This window comes from Ictidomys tridecemlineatus, chromosome 11 (genome assembly GCF_052094955.1).
Source record: "Ictidomys tridecemlineatus isolate mIctTri1 chromosome 11, mIctTri1.hap1, whole genome shotgun sequence".
NCBI classification, from domain to species: domain Eukaryota; kingdom Metazoa; phylum Chordata; class Mammalia; order Rodentia; family Sciuridae; genus Ictidomys; species Ictidomys tridecemlineatus.
Genome location: NC_135487.1, coordinates 7,103,941 through 7,121,804, shown reverse-complemented (window position 1 = coordinate 7,121,804; position 17,864 = coordinate 7,103,941). Strand labels below are relative to the sequence as shown.

Here is a 17,864-nt window from a genome sequence, read left to right as displayed (position 1 = left end):
ACTAACCAGAGTGAAACTGCAGCAGTGGAAGGAGAGGTGCAGGGAGACAGCCCTCCAAGGAGGTCGTCTGCAGGACACGCCCTGGCTTCCCCTCAAGGGAAAGCTGCCCAGCAGGGGGGAGGGTGTGGCTGAGGTGACAGATGCACAGCTTTCAGACACAGCCACCAGCAGGGACTGCCCATCTCCATGCCTTGAGCAGGGGTATCTCTCAAGCCTACTGGATTAAAAGATGCATTTCATTGATCTGCTCAATCCCATGTTCCCACCTGACATGAACCCAGGCCAATACCCAGCAGTGTCCCTAACACCTCCCTGAGGATGCCGAGTAGGATCACAGCCCTCTGTCAGGGCCAGAACCAAAACCTCCTCCCTTGAACCAGCTTCTCTGCCGTCTCCATCTCTCCAACTGCTCAGGACAAAACCCTCTAGCATCCAAGGCTCCTCTTTCCTGTCACTTGCCACATCCAACTCACTGTCTGTCTAATCAGATATGGAGTCTGTGCTGTGTGCACCTTCCTGCCTGTGCCCAGCACTTTCTACATGTACTCTCCAAGAAGAGCAAACTTTGCCAATGGTTGCACTGTGGTTCCTGAGAGGAAGTGAGGTGCAGCCAAGGCAGGTCTGTGGAGTGGTCATAGCAGTTAGTGACACTGTTTTGGAGACTCCGTGTCACTCACCTGGGGAGGGCCCTGGTCCCAGAACATGTTGAGCTGTGACAGAGCCTTCCTGCTCACACCCCTGGGCTCCTTGTTTCCACCAGTGATTGGAGCTCCAGGTTCCTCACAGAAGGAAGGCTGAGTACATGAGCTGGTCAGGATGGGTGAGTGTTCAAAAAACTGGAGATACAAGCAGAACATGCAGGGGCAACTCTGGGCACCAAAATAGGTGGAGTACTGGGAACAAGAGATTTTCAGAAAGAAAGAACTGAGAGAAGAATCTTGCCTGTTGGGTAAAGACAGTCATCAAGCTTGCCAAATGTTCAGATGACAAAAACTAAGTGGTAAAACTAAACTAGGAGGTTACAGGAGTAAATTTGTAGTCATCCCTTCATGCCAGAATGTTGGACAAAGCCAAGATGAATGTCTCTTGTAAAATGTACTACCTTGAACTTCACTTCCTTTTTAACGTAATTGCATGAATTTAGATGGGATCTTGCTTTGGCAGCTCACGGGAAAAGAGTCAGGCTGGGTTGTAGCTCAGTTGCAGAGCACATGTTCAATCCTGGGTTCAGTTCCCAGCATTGCAGAAGAGGGCAGGGAAGCCTAGGAGCTTCAGTTGACCACAAGATAATAGCATGAGCCGTCCAGAGGCTCAGCAGTGAGTGTGAGCAGACTCCAGGCTGCATTGACATGGAAGTACTGTTTAGTCAGAAGGGGCTGTGGTCTCCCAGGACTCTGCAGAATGGGGAGCATAATTTAATTGATTTCCCATAAAGATCCATAATTACCTTTCCTATGTCAGTTAACACCTCCAGCCCGGCCTGCGGGTACACACCTATAATCCTTGCAACTGAGGAGGCTGAGGCAGGAGCATCACAAGTTCAAAGGCCAGCCTCAGCAATTTAGCCAGACCTTGTCTCAAAAAAGTAAAGAAGACTAGAGAGGGCTGGGGCTCAGCAATAGAGCGCTTGCCTTGCATGTGTGAGGCTTTGGGTTCGATCCTCAGCAACACATAAAACTAAACAAAAATAAAGATTTAAAAAAAAAAAAAAAAAAACATTGTAGAGGACCCCTGGGTCCAATCCCCAAGTACTACACACAAAAAAAGCCTTTAAGCTCTCGGGCCAGGAAGGTGTCGGGTTAAATCTTTGTCTTGCCACTGCTAACCACAAGGCTCTGGAAGACTTCCGTAGCTGCTCCAGGCCTCAGTGAGAGGCTGGGAGACGAGAGCAGTACCTTGTGCCTCATAGATTGTGGGGACACGGAGAATTTATCAATTCAGCAGATTAGTTTTGCAGCCCTACGAGGTGCTATTGTAGGCACAAGGCCTTGTACACAGGAAGGCTTAAAGGAATAGCTGATATTACTAATGTCACTGTTGTTCTTTTTCTCATGTTTGCATCCTGATGTCACATATGGTCATGGTTATAAGTGATTGGAGTTTTGTCTGTCCCTGTAGGAACCTACTGCTGAGGAAAATGGAAAGAGTCCATTAACAGTTGCACAGAAAAAAGCCCAGAACATAATGGAGTCCTTTGAAAACCCATTTAGGATGGTGAGTCCTGGCCATATGTGCTCCCGGCTGGTGTGCCTTTTACCTGAAAAGAAACAGCAGATCTCTGGGGAGGGAAGCCTGTGAGTCCAGTTGTCACTTGTCCTCAGCGTCCTGGCTGGGACTATGAGTTAAGGCCTTCTAAGTGACCCCAGCAACAGTCTTGTGAGCACCCTGACTGGGCCCACGTGCCATCTCCTAGCAGTTCCCACGACTGTCTCCCTTTCCACAGTTCCTGCCTTCACTAGAGCACCGGGGCCACATCTCTCAGGCAGCAAAGCTCGATCCTTCCTCGAAGATCTATGAAGTAAGTGGATTCAGCACCTTTTCTAAGTGCAATTCACAAAGAAAGGGGACTTCTTAATTATTTAAGCTAGGTTTCTGTTTTAGAGAGGTTCCATGTGGATGGGCTTGAGATCTTCTGTGGGTGCAAAAGCCCTTTCTGTCTAAGCATTGCTTCTAGGAAGAGAAGCTTCAAGAGGTAGACTTCAGGCTCTCCAAAACACTTGGAAACCTCTTAAGAAACAGGTTTTGGACTGGTCTGTGGCTCCTGGCATGTGAGAGGCCTAGTTTCCATCCCCAGCATTGCAAGAAAAGATTTTGTCTTGTGGTGTTCGTAACTGAGATTTAAAATGTAAAAAGTGTGCACAGCATTAACGTGCAGCTTGATGCAGTTTTGCACTGTGCGTCACTCTCAGCTCTTAGAACACAGCTGAAGCTTTCAGACCCCCTGCCTCCACTGTAACTGAAAGCCCCTTCTCCCTGTGGAAGCCCCACTCTCACAGCAAAGGCCAGGGCCCCCCTTGGCGGCACAGACGTCAGCAGGTCTTGGCCATGGTGCTGAGGGTCCACCTACAGGTGTTGGAGTTGGGGGTCAGGTCGAGCTGTGCCTTCTCCCTTCTTCCTGCTAATTGTGGCACGAGCAGCTGTCTGTGCTTGCTGCCCTTGTGTGGCATCACCCAGATGTGTTCCAGCACCACAGCTGACAGCAGGTCACACAGAACAGCAGAACTTGCCTTGACTCCCAGCTCCACCACTCCCTGATCACGTCCCTCCCAAGGCACAGAGCCTCCCAGGCCTGTTCCCTTGCCTCTGAAGGGATAGTGGTGATGGTAGCTCTGTCCCAGTGTGACGAAGGCATGGAATGAGCTGCTGGGTATGCAGCCTCTAGCCTAGCGCCGGGGATGCAGTTGCACTTTGTCCTTGTCAATAAGGATCTTATAAATAAAGGCCAGCAGGAAACTTGGTTTTTGTGTCCTTGGATGGGGAACTTCTGGCTTGGAACGTGTGGCGCTGGTAGGTCAGCGTGCCCACCCCTGCCTCGTGGAGGAGGCGCTCTGAGATGGCTGCGCTGGGAGTGTTTTTGCCTTGTCTGTTTTCATTATAGATCAGCAACCGTTGGAAGCTGGCCAGCCAGGTTCAGGTACAAAAAGAACCTAAAGAAACTGCCAAGAAGAAGGCAGCTGAGCAAACAGGTAGCCTCACTTCCTTGTAAACGCAGTGTTTGATAAGGACAGCCCTCGCACGTCAGGCACTTGACTCAGTCGTTCCACAAAGTGTGAAAGAACAGTGACCACGACAGGCCCAGTCCCGCCTCAGGCAGCCTGCCTCGGCAGAATGGACAGTAGACAGTAAATGTGTTTCTGGGGAAAGCCGGGAGGCGAGGAAAGTGGTGCAGCCGCCACTCGGCCGTGGCTGGAGCAGGCAGCCTAACCAATGTGACATTGAGCCAAGTCCTGGAGCGATTAGGGGAGGAGGGTCTGGCCCAGCCTTGACCTCGCAGCAAGTCCCAGGGCCCAGGTGGCAGCTTCCTGAGCATTCTCAAGGAGTGCCAAGGCTGCCCATAGCAGCAGCACAGAGGCTGGGAAGAGGGGCAGAAGACGGGACCCCAGGCAGGGCATGGGAAAGACCCGCTTTCACCCTGAGTGGGTTGGGAAGCAGCAGAGGGGCTGATGTGTTGCCGGTCCCTCGGACTGTCATGTTGCAGTGGGTGGTAGAGGGAAGGCGGGACCTGCTGGGAGACACCCAGGGACCAGGTATGCAGGAGGGGAGGGGTTGTTTGGACCCCGATATGCAGTGAGTTGGATGTGGCAAATGACATGAAGGAGGAGCCTTAGATGCCAGAGGGTTTTGTCCAGAGCAGTTGGAAAGATGGAGACAGCAGAGGAGTTGGTTCAAGAGAGGAGGTTTTGGTTCTGGCCCTGCAGAGGGCTGTGATCCTACCCGGCATCCTCAGGGAGGTGTCAGGGACACTGCTGGGTATTTGGCCTGGATTCATGGGAGAGGAGCAGGCAGGTGGGAACATGGGATTGAGCGCCCAGGTGCAGGTGAGAAGATCAGCCAAGATGAGCCCGCTGCAGGGGCCGGTGGGCAGGAGGGCAGCTGTGCTCACCGCCAGGGCTGGAGAGCTGGCTCCGGGTCGGCAGCTCCACGGACTGTTCTTTCTTGCAGCTGCCCGGGAACAGGCAAAGGAAGAGTACAAAGCCGCAGCGGAGCAGGCCACCTCTGTGCGCCAGCAGGCAGTGGTATGTGCTGGCTTCTCTTACCTGTGAGAAACAGGACGCCCTGTTGCGGTCAGGCTCTCCCTGATCATCTGAGGAGGGGTCCCCTGTGCATCAGAGGAAGTGGTGACTCCCGGCACCTTGGCTCCTCAGCTGGTGCCTGCCTCATCTCCCCTCAAGCAGGTTGATGCTGTCCTTTCCCTTAGATGGCGCCTCCTGCTACTGATAGCAAATCTGCCAGAAGGCCCTTCTGTGGGTGGCAGTGTGGCCCCAGGAAATGCTTCATTCTCACCACCCCCAGAGCACTCTGGAATTCTAACCCCTGCCTTTCTTATTGACTGACATCACTGTCCAGGTAGGAACTTGTTCCTGCTGGCACTAGCCAAATGAGAGTGTCCTGAAGTGCCAGGCTGCTCGTACCCAGCCATGGCCTCCCCCGCCCACCAAACCCATGTTGATATGATACAGGCAGCTGAGTCCCCAGCTGATAGAGATTGAGCCTCCCAACCTGATATCCAAATCTAAAATGCTCCCAAATCCAAACTCCCTGAGCAGGCACACACCACCACAGGGGAACATTCCACACCTTCGAACCTTGGCTTGTGCCAAAAATGGTTTAGCATACTGTGTCCAGTCCCGTTGAACTATGTGCATAGGGGCATAGGAAGCACAGAAGAGGGCGGGGGGCGGGGTGGGGGGGCATGCCTGGAGCCCTCTGCAGTAGGCTCACTCCTTCTACTGCAGAAAAGAAAATGAAACAAATGATTCTGGTGTTTAGACTTGGGCCCCATCCTAAGGTGCCCCATCATATAATGTGTAGATGTTCCCCCAGAAATCCAACCTGTGGCCCAGGCATTCCTAGGCCCTCCTCACCTGTCACCGAAGCGGCAGGTCTTCCCCTCTCAGGCACTTCCTGCTTCCCTCCCCGGGTGTGCTCGCCCTGCAGCTAGAGCATGTTGCTAAGAAGAGAGAGCGAACAACAAGCGACCCGAGGACCCTGGAGCAGAAACAGGAGAAGAAACGACTCAAGACTTCCAAGAAGCCAAAGGACTCAGATCCAACAGAAAAAGATTTTACCCCTTTTGACTACAGCCAGTCGGACTTCAAGGCTTTTGCTGGTGAGGACAGGACTGGGGCCCCACTCTGGGACATCTGGCCATGCGAGGTGGGAGGAAGCTGTCCAGTGAAGAAGGCACAGTTTAGGCACAGCAAGCCCTGCCCAGGACGTGGCCGTGGCCAGTGACCGCCAGAAGTCCCCTTCCCCAGAACTAGCTCTCAGCCCTCCGTGTGACTAATGGCTTCGTCCTTTCTCACAGTCACTTGTACCCAGAACACACACACGCACACACATAGACACACTCACAGCTATTGTTGATTGAAAGCACCTGAAGCCCAAACTCCTGGCTCCCTCTAGCTGCCTCCAGGGCAACATAGCCCTTGGAGGAGCAAGAGAGCAGGACAGTCCACATGGGGACTTCATCAGGAGCCCCTGTGCCTACCTATGGCGCTGGATCTTGATGTCAGAGGAGCCACCTGCCCCTAACAGCCTGGAAACAGGTCTGTGAGAACTAAGCCTGGTCTCAGCAGCAGCGATTGGAAACATTAACTTATGTCATCGCAAAGCAGGTGGCAGGCTGGCCGCCAGCATTCTGAACCCCGGGCGGGCCCTGTCATAAGCTCCTTGCCTCAGCGCTGGCCTCATCTCTTACCTTGCAGGAGACAGCAAACCCAAACCTTCCTCCCAGTTTGACCCCAGTAAGCAAGCCGTGTCTGGCAAGGTAAGGCCGCACCAGGAGCGCTGCGCTCCCCGCAGTCTTGGTTCAGCCCCTCTGCTGGGAGGGTGCTCCATCCAGCAGTCCTCTTCCTCTGTGGCTTCTCCTGCTCCTTCCTTCCCAGGGGAGACGGCACCCAGCAGGTGTTTCTGCCATTTTTTTTAAGTGGCTGTAAAAGATGGCGTGCAGTTATTTGTTGTCTTTTTTTTTTTTTTTTCTGTGGGGTAGGGGGTTTACCGGGGATTGAATAAGGGCACTCAGCCACTGAGCCACCTCCCAACCCTATTTTGTATTTTATTTAGAAACAGGTCTCACTGAGTTGCTTAGTGTCTCAGTTTTGCTGAGACTGATTTTGAACTTGTGATCCTCCTCCTTCCTACTTCAGACTCCCATGCCGCTGGGGTTACAGGCATGGCCCCCACCCAGCCTGGCATGCAGTTTTTCTCTTTGCAGCCATGGGAATTTTTTTTTTTTTTTTAACCCAGGGGCACGAGCCCTTGTTATATTTTATTTTGAGACAGTCTTACTAAGTTGCTTAGGACTTCGTTAAGTGGCTAAGGTTGGCTTTGAACTCAAGATCCTCTAGCCTCAGCATTCCGAGCCACTGGGATTACAGGCGTGCACCACCGTGCCAGGTAGCCATGGGAATTCTAGCTTCAGGTCAGAAGCACCCCTTTGGGTGCCAGTATGGCCAGTGTGTACCCCCTGTGGGGTCCAGGCCCAGTGGGGCTGGCATGTGGGAGCAGGGCTGTGCAGAGAGCCTCCTGTTCCTGCCCTAGCTGTGTCTTGAAGTGCACAGGTGTGCCCACTGCTGGAAACCAGGGCTCACCCATGTGCTGGGTACCCCCTCTCCCTAGCCATATGAGTTGGGTGTTCTCCTCTGCTGGTCAAGGTTGTCCCCCACCTTCAACATCTCTTATCTTTTCAGAAGTGCTTTGCAGCCAAAAAACTGAAACAGTCAGTGGGAAACAAAAGCATGTCCTTTCCAACTGGAAAATCAGACAGGTATGTGGAAGCAGCCAGGCGAGGGCCCTGGAGCCCAGCAGGAAAGCACCCTCCCTGTTGCGCTTGGGTACCTGCAGCAGAGCACAGTTCAGAGGGCTTTGTCTAGAAGAGCAGAGGCTTTCTCCACAGCCAGGCCTCTCTTTGTCACTTGAAAAACAGGAGGGGACGTGATTCGCTATGTGCCACGTGTCATATGGCTATTTACTGCATCCCAGCATTCAGACCCCTTATTCTTTGCTCTTTCCTGTTTAGTTTCCTGAGGTCACCTCAGACAGAGCAAATATGTATGAAATTTTCTTAGGTCAGCCTGTTTCTTAGGAAAGAAAGAAAAAATCGGCAAATGTGGGTTGTCATTGCTGAAGAATGTTGTAGTTAAGAGTGTGAAATCCAGATGATACCAGAGTAGTACCTGAGGTTGGGCCCTGGCACAGGAAAAATTCTGCTCAGGGCCTCGGCCATCGCTGTGGGCCCCGCACTCTGCCCCTGCCACCCCAAAAAACTGCCATCCAGCTCAGTCCCCAGGGCCCAAGCAAGCCATTCTTCAGTTCTGCCTTCTAGAGGGTTATGTGTTGTATAAAGCAGCTGAGACCCAACTGTCAGCCACTCTGGAAGAAGTAACTCTGTTTTCCTACTGTCTCTGCAGAGGCTTTAGGTACAACTGGCCAAAGAGATAGTGCTGGAAGAGACCCTTGGGACCCCAGGGACTGGAAGCACCAAATGGTGGTGCTGCTTTTATATAAATGCATTTTTAAACCATTAAAACTAATTCCTTCTGGAAGAAAGCTGGTTCCTGACTCTTCTTTTGCTGCCATCGTAGCCCTGGCAGGAAGGACAGGCCCCGTCCTGTTCACGCCACCACCCTCAGCTGTCCGTGAGAGAGGAGAGTGCCCTGAAAGGTCACTGTGATTTCTAGAGAAAGCCAGAACCCCCGAGGGAGTAACACAGGAGAACAGCCTGTGACTCAAAAGAGTGAGGTGTTGCTCGCCTTAGGAGGGTTCTGTGGGCCTCTGACCCATCTGGGCTTTGGGATAATGTGGGTGAAGCTGTGGTACGCCGTTGCAAAGAGGGGCTGGAGTGCCCTGGAGCCAGTGTGGCTTCTGGAGAACTTGATCTCTGTTCCTTTCTCTTCCTTTAAGAAAGAAAAAAATAAATAAACAACAACAAAAAAAAAAAAAACTTTGTCTTTTCCTGATTATAAAAGAAGTAACATTGGGCTGGGGGGAAGTAGCTCAGAGGTAGAGCACTCGCCTCGTATGTGCAGGGGCCTGGATTCAATCCCCAGCACTGCAAAAACAAGAGGAAAGCATGTTTACCGTAGCAAATGTGGATGGCACAGAAAAATGCAAACAAGAAATTGAATCGCCGGGTGTTGTGTATTTCCTGTGGGTGCAGATGCACAGTCGTAGGGCGTCTTCCATAGCCATGGGTTCCATGTCCATGAGCTCAGGCGGCCTGGGAGGGAAAATTTTTTTTTAATTATACCCATACCAAGCAGTGGGCTTTTATTTACATAAATTAGGTTTTATCTGTAACCTGGAGATGATTTGGGTATACAAGATGGGCTGGGATGTAGCTCAATGGTAGAGCACGTGCCCAGCATACAGGAGGCCCTGACCCAGCCCTCCAGAAATGTACACAGCAGGATGTGTGGGTTCTAAGAGGATACACATCATTTCATCTGCATATTTGGGTCATCTTCAGTGGGTCCTGAGCCAGTCTCTCATATTTTTAAATTTACAGCCTTGGGTTTAAGTTCCTTTTGTTTTTCACCTTTAAAGTTTATAAGGTATTTCTCATTCTAAAGCCAACCCTCATAATCAAACATGTAGGTTTCCATTAATTTGCTTTGTACTTTGTGTGTGGGGGGGGGTACTTAACCACTAAGCCACATCCCAGCCCTTTATTTAGAAACAAGGTCTCAATGAGTTGCTTAGGGCCTTGCTAAGTTGCTGAGGCTGGCTTTGAACTCGTGATCCTCGTGCCTCAGCCTCACAAGCCGCTGCACCAGCTCTATTTTATACTATTCTGAATGCAACATTGAACTTCATAATTGTGACCAAAACTGATGATTTCTTTTTTTTTTTTAAAGAGTTCTTTTTTTTTTTTTTAAGAGAGAGTAAGAGAGGAGAGAGAGAGAGAGAGAGAGAGAATTTTTAATATTTATTTTTTAGTTCTCGGCGGACACAACATCTTTGTATGTGGTGCTGAGGATCGAACCCGGGCCGCACGCATGCCAGGCGAGCGCGCTACCGCTTGAGCCACATTTTATTTTACTGAAACAATGAAATCAACAAAGTACAGAATACCATTATTTTTGTTACCACAAATACTTAAATTAGGAACCGTTTTCTTTGAAATTTCTCTCACAAATTATTGAGGGCCAACTAAGCATGACAGCCACAGGCAGGGAAGGCTCTGGGCCAAATTAAGCCTCACACTGCTATGGCCCTTCAGAGTAGGACTTCCTTGTCAGGAGGACAGCAAAAAGCAGCCCTGTCTGCAGATGGGCCGGGGTTTGTATCAGCTAGGATCAGGCTGGTTGAAAGTGACAAGAAAGTCAAACTCTGAGAACAAGACAAATGTTCTCTTCCCTTTGTAAATAAGGTTTGTCCAGAGGCAGCATGGTGGCTCACGAAAGCCACCCTCAGTTTGAACACGGGACTTCCTCCTCCCCACCCAGTGGCTCCAGCCATCACATCATCATTCCAATCAGCTGGAAGGGAGCCAAGAGCACCCAGCCTCTTTCCACTTCCCAGTGACCAGAACCTAGTCACATGGCCACAGCAAGAGGTCCTGAGAAATGTTAGTATTTCAGTCATCCATTTGCCCACCAAAAGATCCAGAATTCTGAGTACAAAATTTGGTAAAAATAAAATAGACACTGAAGGACAAAGCACAGCCTCTGCCAAAAAATGGCAGAATCTACTAAATAAAATGGACGGATGGAAATTTTTAAAGGTGAGAAACGGTTTCCACTGAGGATAGCCTGAGGGTGGGCTTCCTAAAGAAGGCATCTGGACAGTGAGGGGTAAAGAAAGGAGCCTGGGGAACTTGGTGAGCCAGCACCGCAGGCCTGTGGAGCCTGAGGGAGGCCAGTCTGGCACCACCCAGGCCAACAGAAGGTAAGTGGCCCAGACCTGGCCATGTGGTTACCAGGCTCCCACTGGGCAGACAGGAATGAAAAGTCTGTTGAAATGACTCCTGGTCCTTTATTTGAAAGATCTCCTTGCTGGTTTTGTTTTTGTGACAGTGTTATCATTTTAAGATGGGGCCAGAGACGGGAGGAGGATTTTATTATTGTTTTAAAAACAGGGCCTCGCTAAATTGCCCAGATTGGCCTCGAATTTGGGATCCTCCTGCCTCCTCCCAAGTTACTAAGATTACAGGCATGTGCCACCCAGCCAACTAGGTCTTTTTAAATGTCCCTTTTTTGCTGGGCACAATGGCACATGCCTGTAATCCCAGCTGCTTGAGAGGCTGAGGCAGGAGGATTGCAAGTTCAAACCCAGCCTCAGCAAAAGCGAGGTGCTAAGCAACTCAAGTCTCTAAATAAAATATAAAAAAGGGCTGGGGATGTGGCTCAGTGGTTGAGTGCCCCTGAGTTCAATCCTCAGTAATAAAAAAGCAAATACAAAAAAAAAAAAAAAGTCCCTTTTTGCAGAAAAAAGTCAGCAATCAGGGCTGGGGTTGTGGCTCAGTGGTAGAGTGCTTGCCTAGCATGTGTGAGACACTGTATTTGATTCTCAGCACCACATATAAATAAACAAATAAAATAAAGTTCCATCAACATCTAAAAAGAAATTAAAAAAAAAAAAGAAGAAGCAATCAGATCGGAGTCTCCAAAGCAGTACTGGCCCATGGGAGGCCTGGGGTGGAGATGAGAGCCTTGGAGGGGCTGGAGAGCAGCTGTGGCTCAGCCTGCTGGAGCCTCGTGCTCCTGTCAGGAACTGCTGGGTGACAACCACAGAGGCCCAGGCTATGCTCTGGGAAGGGATCTGGAGGCCCCCAGCTGGAGGTAAGGAGCACTCAGAAGGGCTCCGGCTCAGGGAGGCTCTGCTCTGGCTCCCTGTGCTCAGATAACTTGCCAGATGCATTTTCCACCAAGCCAGACCATGTAATGGCCAAATTTGTTCCCACTCAGCCACAGCTGTTTGCCTGGATGAACACATGATGATTCTGTTGAGTGCCAACTGCCTAATAAATCTCTCCACGACAGAGACACCTGGTGGCAGTCCCACCGAAACCATCAAACCATTACTTTGGAAAATGGCCATGGGCTCTCCTCTCCCCGCCTTCCTCCTTCCCCTTTAAAGTTACCACCACTTAGGGGTTGGGACAGTGACCCCATCAGCCAGCCAGCCATGCTTTACCACTTAAGCTCCCATGCTCCTTTCTCTGAATCGGGGGAAATGTCTCATAGGTAATCTGGTTTTCTCCTGATTTTCAGTGTCTATGGTTCAGATGGGAGTGAGGCTACTTAGGGCAAAACCACAGGTTTTCCTTCTCATGATCTGGCGTGGCATCTAGTGCTCTCCATCTGGAGACTATTTTGTCAATACCTTTTCCAGGGCCTTTATTTCTTGAAATTGAAAAGTGTGTGCAACTCTTGCACACTCTAGCCTGAAGGCCAAGGCTCCACAGAGGGCAAAGGGTGTCACAGTCTCACTGGACAATCCACATGGGGGCAGCTTTGTTCAGCCTGTTAGGATGGGATGGGCACAGCCATGCACCATCTAGATAGGAATCCAAGCCAACTGGCCCATAGGATACTGGGCCTCAGACATTCACTCAGCCCATCATATGGTGCCTCCCAACTACAGACACCATCCCTAGGCTCCTGGAGCTTAGTCCAGCTCAGGATACACACACAAGGAAACTGATCTCTACAGCCCAGAAGCAAGACTGTCTAGATGGAAGTACAGGCTACGCAAACACCTTTTCCCAAGTACAGACTGAACCAACTCTACTAGCTGGGCAGAGTGACTCCACCTTATCCTTAGGTTCTCCATGGGAACTGTCTCCTGGGAGTTTTGGGGTTTTGTTTGTTTGGGGGTAGGACTGGGATTGAACCCTGAGGTTCTTTACTTCTGAGCCACATCCCCACTCCTTTTTATTTTTTAAGATAGTCTCATTAAATTGCTGAGGCTAACTTCAAACTTGCTATCCTCCTGCCTCAGGCTCCTGAGCTGCTGGAATTACAGATGTGTGCCACTGCGCCAGGCAGTCTCCTAGCAATCCTTCAACTGCCTTGGCTTACATCCCTCTAGAAGCATGCAGTCAGCCAAGGCCCATATTGCTCTTGAAGTTGCACCTACTAATACACAACATTGTGCCCTTCATCCTAGTTACAGAAACGGAAAGTCAGTCGGTTGTGGTGGAACACACCTGTAATGCCAGCTCCTGGGGAGGCTGAGACAGGAGGATCATAAGTTCCAGATGAGCCTGGGCAATTTAGCAAGACCCTCTCTTAAAATAAAATGGAAAAGGCAGGGATGTAGCTCAGTAGGAGAGTGCTTGCCTAAAAGAGAGAGGGGGAACGTGCTCCCACTCCAGGTGGAGGCTATAAAATGTCAGTCAAAAAAACATCACTGACACTGTCACGAAGACCGAAGAACATATTACCAGCTTCATCTCCTTCCTTGGCATTCGAACTGCGCAGAGAGCAATTAGCATTTAATATTTGGTAATTAGCATGCTTAATGTGATTCTGAGGAGTTCCTTGACATTTTTATAAAAACAGCACAATCCCGCCCACCCTTCAAAGGGCAAGACCCAATGTGTCAAAAAGAAAAAAGCATGCCAGTCTTCTGATGCTGAATATGCATGTGTTGGGACTCTTCCTGGACACTCCCAGTAAATTTAGAAACTCATTTAGAAGAGGAAAAAAAAAAAAAAACTTATTCGGCAGCCATCCGTTCAAGACGCAGGGAATCTAGGGGAAGTGGCTAAATTCAGCTTATCAAGTCGCAGGCTGTGATGAACCTTTCAAATTAAAAGAAAAAAAAAATCTTCCGTGAGCCCCCAACTAACCCGGGACCCGAGGCTCCACCGCGGAGCCGCACCTGCGGACGCAGGAGGATACATTCCACTCCCGCCGCGGCAACATCGTAACCCTTGGTCTGACAATGTAGCCGCCGCGCCCGCTCCTGCTGCCCACAGCCTGGAGCCCCCGCCAGCAGGTCCCAGCGCCGCAACGCTCCGCGCCTTCCCTCCGGAGTCCCCCAGCCGCTCGCCCGGGCCTGGACGGGCGGCCCTCGGCCCCTCCGGACCCCTGCGAGGGAGCAGGGCCTGGCCTGCGCGAAGCCGGAGGAGAGACCCCGGACCCCTTCCGCCCGCGCAGCCCGCCCCGGAACCCGCCCGCGACCCGGACCGCCCGGCCGCAGCCCCGGCCGGAGCCCCACGTGGCCCCGGAGCAGACCGCACTACCGTGCTGTCGCCGACGGACCGCGCGCCTCAGCCAATCGGCGGCGCGCTGCGGACTGGCTGCCAATGAGCGACCGGCGAGGCCGCGCCGCCGATTCGCCGCGGGCCCGCTCCCGCTTCGCCATTGGAGGGTTAGGGCTCCGCCCCCCATCGGCAGGCCCCGCCCCTCAGGCCGGGTTAGGTTGCGGCGCGGGCGGCGGGCGGAGCTGGTCCCGTTGTGCTGCGGCTCCGCGCGGCCTGCAGTCCCGGGCCCGCGCCCCGCGCCGCCCGCAATGGAGCCCGGCCCCGACGGCCCCGCCGCCATCCGCGAGGGCTGGTTCCGCGAGACGTGCAGCCTGTGGCCTGGCCAGGCCCTGTCGCTCCAGGTGGAGCAGCTGCTCCACCACCGGCGCTCGCGGTACCAGGATATCCTTGTCTTCCGCAGGTACCGCCACCGGCTCCCAGCCAGACCGCAGCTGCCCGGCTCCGGGACCCTTGCAAGCTCTGACCCCCGCCGGCCCTCGTCCTGCCCTAATTCCGGCCCAGCCACCCCTTCTGGCCGAGCCGCTGTCCTGCCTTCCTCCTCCCGACGCCCCCGAGCGCCCTGCCTGCCGCCCGCCCCCTGCAGAACTGTCAGAAGTTCTTAGGAACTAGGCCCTGCTCCTGCCTGGTCCCCTCCCCGCCGTGCACCCGTGCCCAGGGGCTGGGGGAGGCGTTCCATGCAGGCCTCGGGCAGGAGGCAGCCAGTGTGCGCCACGCTCCACGTGTCAGTCCCAGGACACGTCAGCCGAGGAGACCCCGAGTCCCACCCCAGACCCCACCCCGTGGGCTGGCCTGCCATCCCCGCCACGCGTCACCCTCTCTACTTACCCCTGAGACCCTGTGGCGGGGTTGGGGCACATTCCCTCACCCCAGAAGACTCAGGCCCCCGACTGTCACTCCACCCGCAGTAAGACCTACGGTAACGTGCTCGTGCTGGATGGCGTCATCCAGTGCACGGAGAGGGACGAGTTCTCCTACCAAGAGATGATAGCCAACCTGCCTCTCTGCAGCCATCCCAACCCCCGAAAGGTACCCTGCTCCAGCCCGGAGTTAGCCGTGAGTTCTGAGGAGCAGGGCTGGGCTAGAAGAGGCCCCGGACATGCCCATGCCTGGCCCATGCTGCCTAGAGGCCTGTCAGAAAGCGCTGGCAAGGCTGAGGGGAGTCCCTGGGTGGACGGAGGCTGACGTTGCCTCTGGGGAGCAGTCCCCCTGAGACCTGAACCTTAGAGCAACCCTGGGAGGGGCTTCCAGGAAACGGGGACAGCCCTGGCCAGGTTGCTGAGGCTGGAAGGCATTTCTGAGAGTAGCGAAGGAAGTCAGGCGGCTCTGGGCTCAGGAGAGCCCAGAACCCCCTGCTCCAGATGGTTCTGTAGGGTGGCCCTGCTCCTTGCCACTCAGACCTTCAGGGCCCCTGAATCTGACTGTCCCCCACCCCAGGTGCTGATCATCGGAGGCGGAGATGGTGGCGTCCTGCGGGAGGTGGTGAAGCACCCCTCCGTAGAGTCTGTGGTCCAGTGCGAGATCGACGAGGTGAGTGTGTGCCTGCTTGTCCCGCTTCACCCAGACCTGGCCGCGCTCCCTGGGCACGGTGCTGCACCTTGCTGGGAGGATTCCGTGGGAAAATGGCACGCAGAGCTCCGCGCGCTAGTTCTTAATAGGTTCGGGACACTTCCAGTTAGTAGGATTCTTTATACTGGGCCTGTTTTTAGTGCTCATTGACTCTGCTGGGTATTGCTGGAGGTGCTGGGGTCCAGTAGTAGACAGGGGTGTCCTTTACCCTGGGCGATGAAGTTACAAGTTGGAGAAGACCTCAGAGGGGGATGTGATAAGGCTTGACAGGGCCAGAGAGTGTGGTGGAGGCGGGAAGACACAGGCTCAAGAGTGCAGGGTAATTGGGATAGGCCTCCCGGTGCAGCATTTAAGCTGGAGCCTGAGCAGAAGCCGCTGGTGGGGTGGAGATAAACAGGGTTCTTGCGGCCAGGGTCTGGCGCTGCCACCTCTGAAATGGGAAGCAAGCTGTGCAGCTGGGGTAGTTGGCCTGTGGGGAGGGGACAGGGATAGTGGGAGATGAGGTCTGAGCTGCAGGCAAGAGCCAGCACCCCGTTCTCATGAGGAGCTGTGTGCCAGAGTTCTCCCCATTTTAAAGGTGTGGACACTGAGGTTCCAAAAAGGAAGGGCTTGTCCAAGGTGACCAGGCTCCCAGAAGTACTCCTAGGAGTCCCACTCGACTAGCTCCAGAGCCCAACTTCCTTCCTGCTCCTTCCTGTTCCCTCCTCAGGATGTCATCCAGGTCTCCAAGAAGTTCCTGCCGAGCATGGCTGTTGGCTACTCCAGCTCAAAGCTGACCCTGCATGTGGGCGACGGTTTTGAGTTCATGAAACAGAACCAAGATGCCTTCGATGTGATCATCACCGATTCCTCGGACCCCATGGGTGAGCAAGGGCTGAGGCCTCCACACCCTCCTGACAAGAGGGAAGAGACCAGGCCACTGCCCCAAGTTCACAAGTCTGGGGACCTGAGAGTGGGGATCAGACATTGGCCCACTGAGGGTCCAGTTTCTTCCTTGGCCTCCCCTCTGCCCTTGACTGGCCTACATTGGGTGGAGAATGAGTTCTAGTCTTTTTTGGGGGGAGGGGATACCAGAGATTGAACTTGGGGGCACTTGGCCACTGAGCCACATCCCCAGCCCTATTTTGTATTTTATTTAGAGACAGGGTCTCACTGAGTTACCTAGCGCCTCACTTTTGCTGAGGCTGGCTTTGAACTCCCATCCTCTTGCCTCAGCCTCCTGAGCAGCGGGGATTACAGGCGTGCACCACCACGCCCCACAGGTTCTAGTCTAAAACCAAGGCTAGAGTGTTTTTCTGACCACAAGAATCCCCCCAGAATGGGACTGATTAAGTAGAGGGCCCTTCACATGCCGAGGGGGTGAGCCTCACCTTGCCTGGCCAGGGCCTGAATGCCACGGACCTGGGTTCCAATGTGAGCTCCACCTCTGGGCAGCTGTGAGGGCCTGTGTTGAGGTGGCAGTGGGTGGCCCCGAGGTCTCAGCCATGTGTCCACCCCCTCCCTGAAGGCCCCGCGGAGAGCCTCTTCAAGGAATCCTACTACCAGCTCATGAAGACGGCGCTCAAGGAGGACGGCATCCTCTGCTGCCAGGGTGAGGCTGCCGGGAGCTGAGGGGGCAGGGGGGGGTGGCCCTGCGGGCTGACGCTGTGGGCCTCCCCCAGGCGAGTGCCAGTGGCTGCACCTGGACCTCATCAAGGAGATGCGGCAGTTCTGCAAGTCCCTCTTCCCGGTGGTGGCCTACGCCTACTGCTCCATCCCCACCTACCCCAGCGGCCAAATCGGATTCATGCTCTGCAGCAAAAACCCGGTGAGCTGGCGGCTGCCCCCAGGGCGGGCGCCGGTGGGCAGAGCCCCGCCTTGATGCCCTGTGTCCTGGGTCCCCAGAGCACCAACTTCCGGGAGCCGGCGCGGCCGCTGTCGCCGGCGCAGGTGGAGCACATGGCGCTGCGCTACTACAACGCGGACGTGCACCGCGCCGCCTTCGTGCTGCCCGAGTTCGCCCGCAAGGTGAGCGCCGCCGGGCTCCGGAGCCGCCTGGTGCCGCGCAGCCCTGAGCGTCCCCTGACGGCCCCCTGTCCTACCAGGCCCTGAACGACGTGCGCTGACCGGAGCCGCTGCAGTGCCGCCCAGGACCGCGGGCTGGACGGGGCGTCTCCAGCGTGCCCAGGCCGCAGCGCGGACCCGACCCCCGCCAGCTCTCGCCCACCGACCAAGTGTTACAGGCCCCGGAATGCTGCCCGGCCTGCCCTGCTGGGCACTCTGTCTGTCTGTCTCTCTGGCGTTCCGCCCAAGCCCAGACCAGCTCTGTACAGACGCGCCTCGGCCCTCTCGCCCCTCAGCAAACACGCGTATTTATAACAAA

General features: G+C 54.0%; 2 protein-coding genes and 1 long non-coding RNA gene across 7 annotated transcripts in view; 2 read left to right on the top strand and 1 right to left on the bottom strand.

The window, feature by feature from the left end:
- Exosc10 (exosome component 10) overlaps positions 1–8,271 on the top strand; it is a 22,850-nt gene extending 14,579 nt beyond the window's left edge. For 2 of the 5 annotated variants that reach the window (XM_040287917.2, XM_013364401.4), the window contains exons 18-24: positions 2,119–2,214; positions 2,444–2,518; positions 3,599–3,686; positions 4,663–4,736; positions 5,659–5,830; positions 6,429–6,490; positions 7,413–8,271. In XM_040287917.2, coding sequence (XP_040143851.2) covers positions 2,119–2,214; positions 2,444–2,518; positions 3,599–3,686; positions 4,663–4,736; positions 5,659–5,830; positions 6,429–6,490; positions 7,413–7,595 — 750 coding nt within the window. In that variant the 3' untranslated portion in view covers positions 7,596–8,271. Of the gene's footprint in view, positions 1–2,118; positions 2,215–2,443; positions 2,519–3,598; positions 3,687–4,662; positions 4,737–4,918; positions 5,505–5,658; positions 5,831–6,428; positions 6,491–7,412 lie in introns of those variants that run through there. The other 3 variants (XM_005317448.5, XM_021733423.3, XM_078025276.1) reach the window with 3 other exon arrangements.
- LOC120890628 (uncharacterized) lies at positions 6,681–14,902 on the bottom strand. Its single transcript, XR_005734951.2, has 3 exons — positions 14,762–14,902; positions 8,803–8,941; positions 6,681–8,618 (listed from the first exon to the last, which is right to left on the bottom strand). It is a non-coding gene; the product is annotated as an uncharacterized LOC120890628 (long non-coding RNA).
- Positions 14,079–17,864, top strand: Srm (spermidine synthase). The gene is made up of 8 exons (XM_005317447.4): positions 14,079–14,336; positions 14,842–14,962; positions 15,371–15,463; positions 16,212–16,365; positions 17,010–17,093; positions 17,164–17,309; positions 17,387–17,509; positions 17,587–17,864. Exons 1-8 carry the CDS (start codon positions 14,185–14,187, stop codon positions 17,605–17,607), a joined length of 894 nt encoding a protein of 297 aa, XP_005317504.1. The 5' UTR covers positions 14,079–14,184; the 3' UTR covers positions 17,608–17,864.

What these genes read in the sequence shown, in the direction of transcription:
- Srm (XM_005317447.4), top strand. Translation starts at nt 14,185, where the DNA reads ATGGAGCCCGGCCCCGACGGCCCCGCCGCCATCCGCGAGGGCTGGTTC. An exon ending in CGATTCCTCGGACCCCATGG is followed by an intron (nt 16,366 to 17,009) that starts GTGAGCAAGGGC and finishes CCCTCCCTGAAG; the next exon opens with GCCCCGCGGAGAGCCTCTTC. An exon ending in CGGCATCCTCTGCTGCCAGG is followed by an intron (nt 17,094 to 17,163) that starts GTGAGGCTGCCG and finishes GGCCTCCCCCAG; the next exon opens with GCGAGTGCCAGTGGCTGCAC.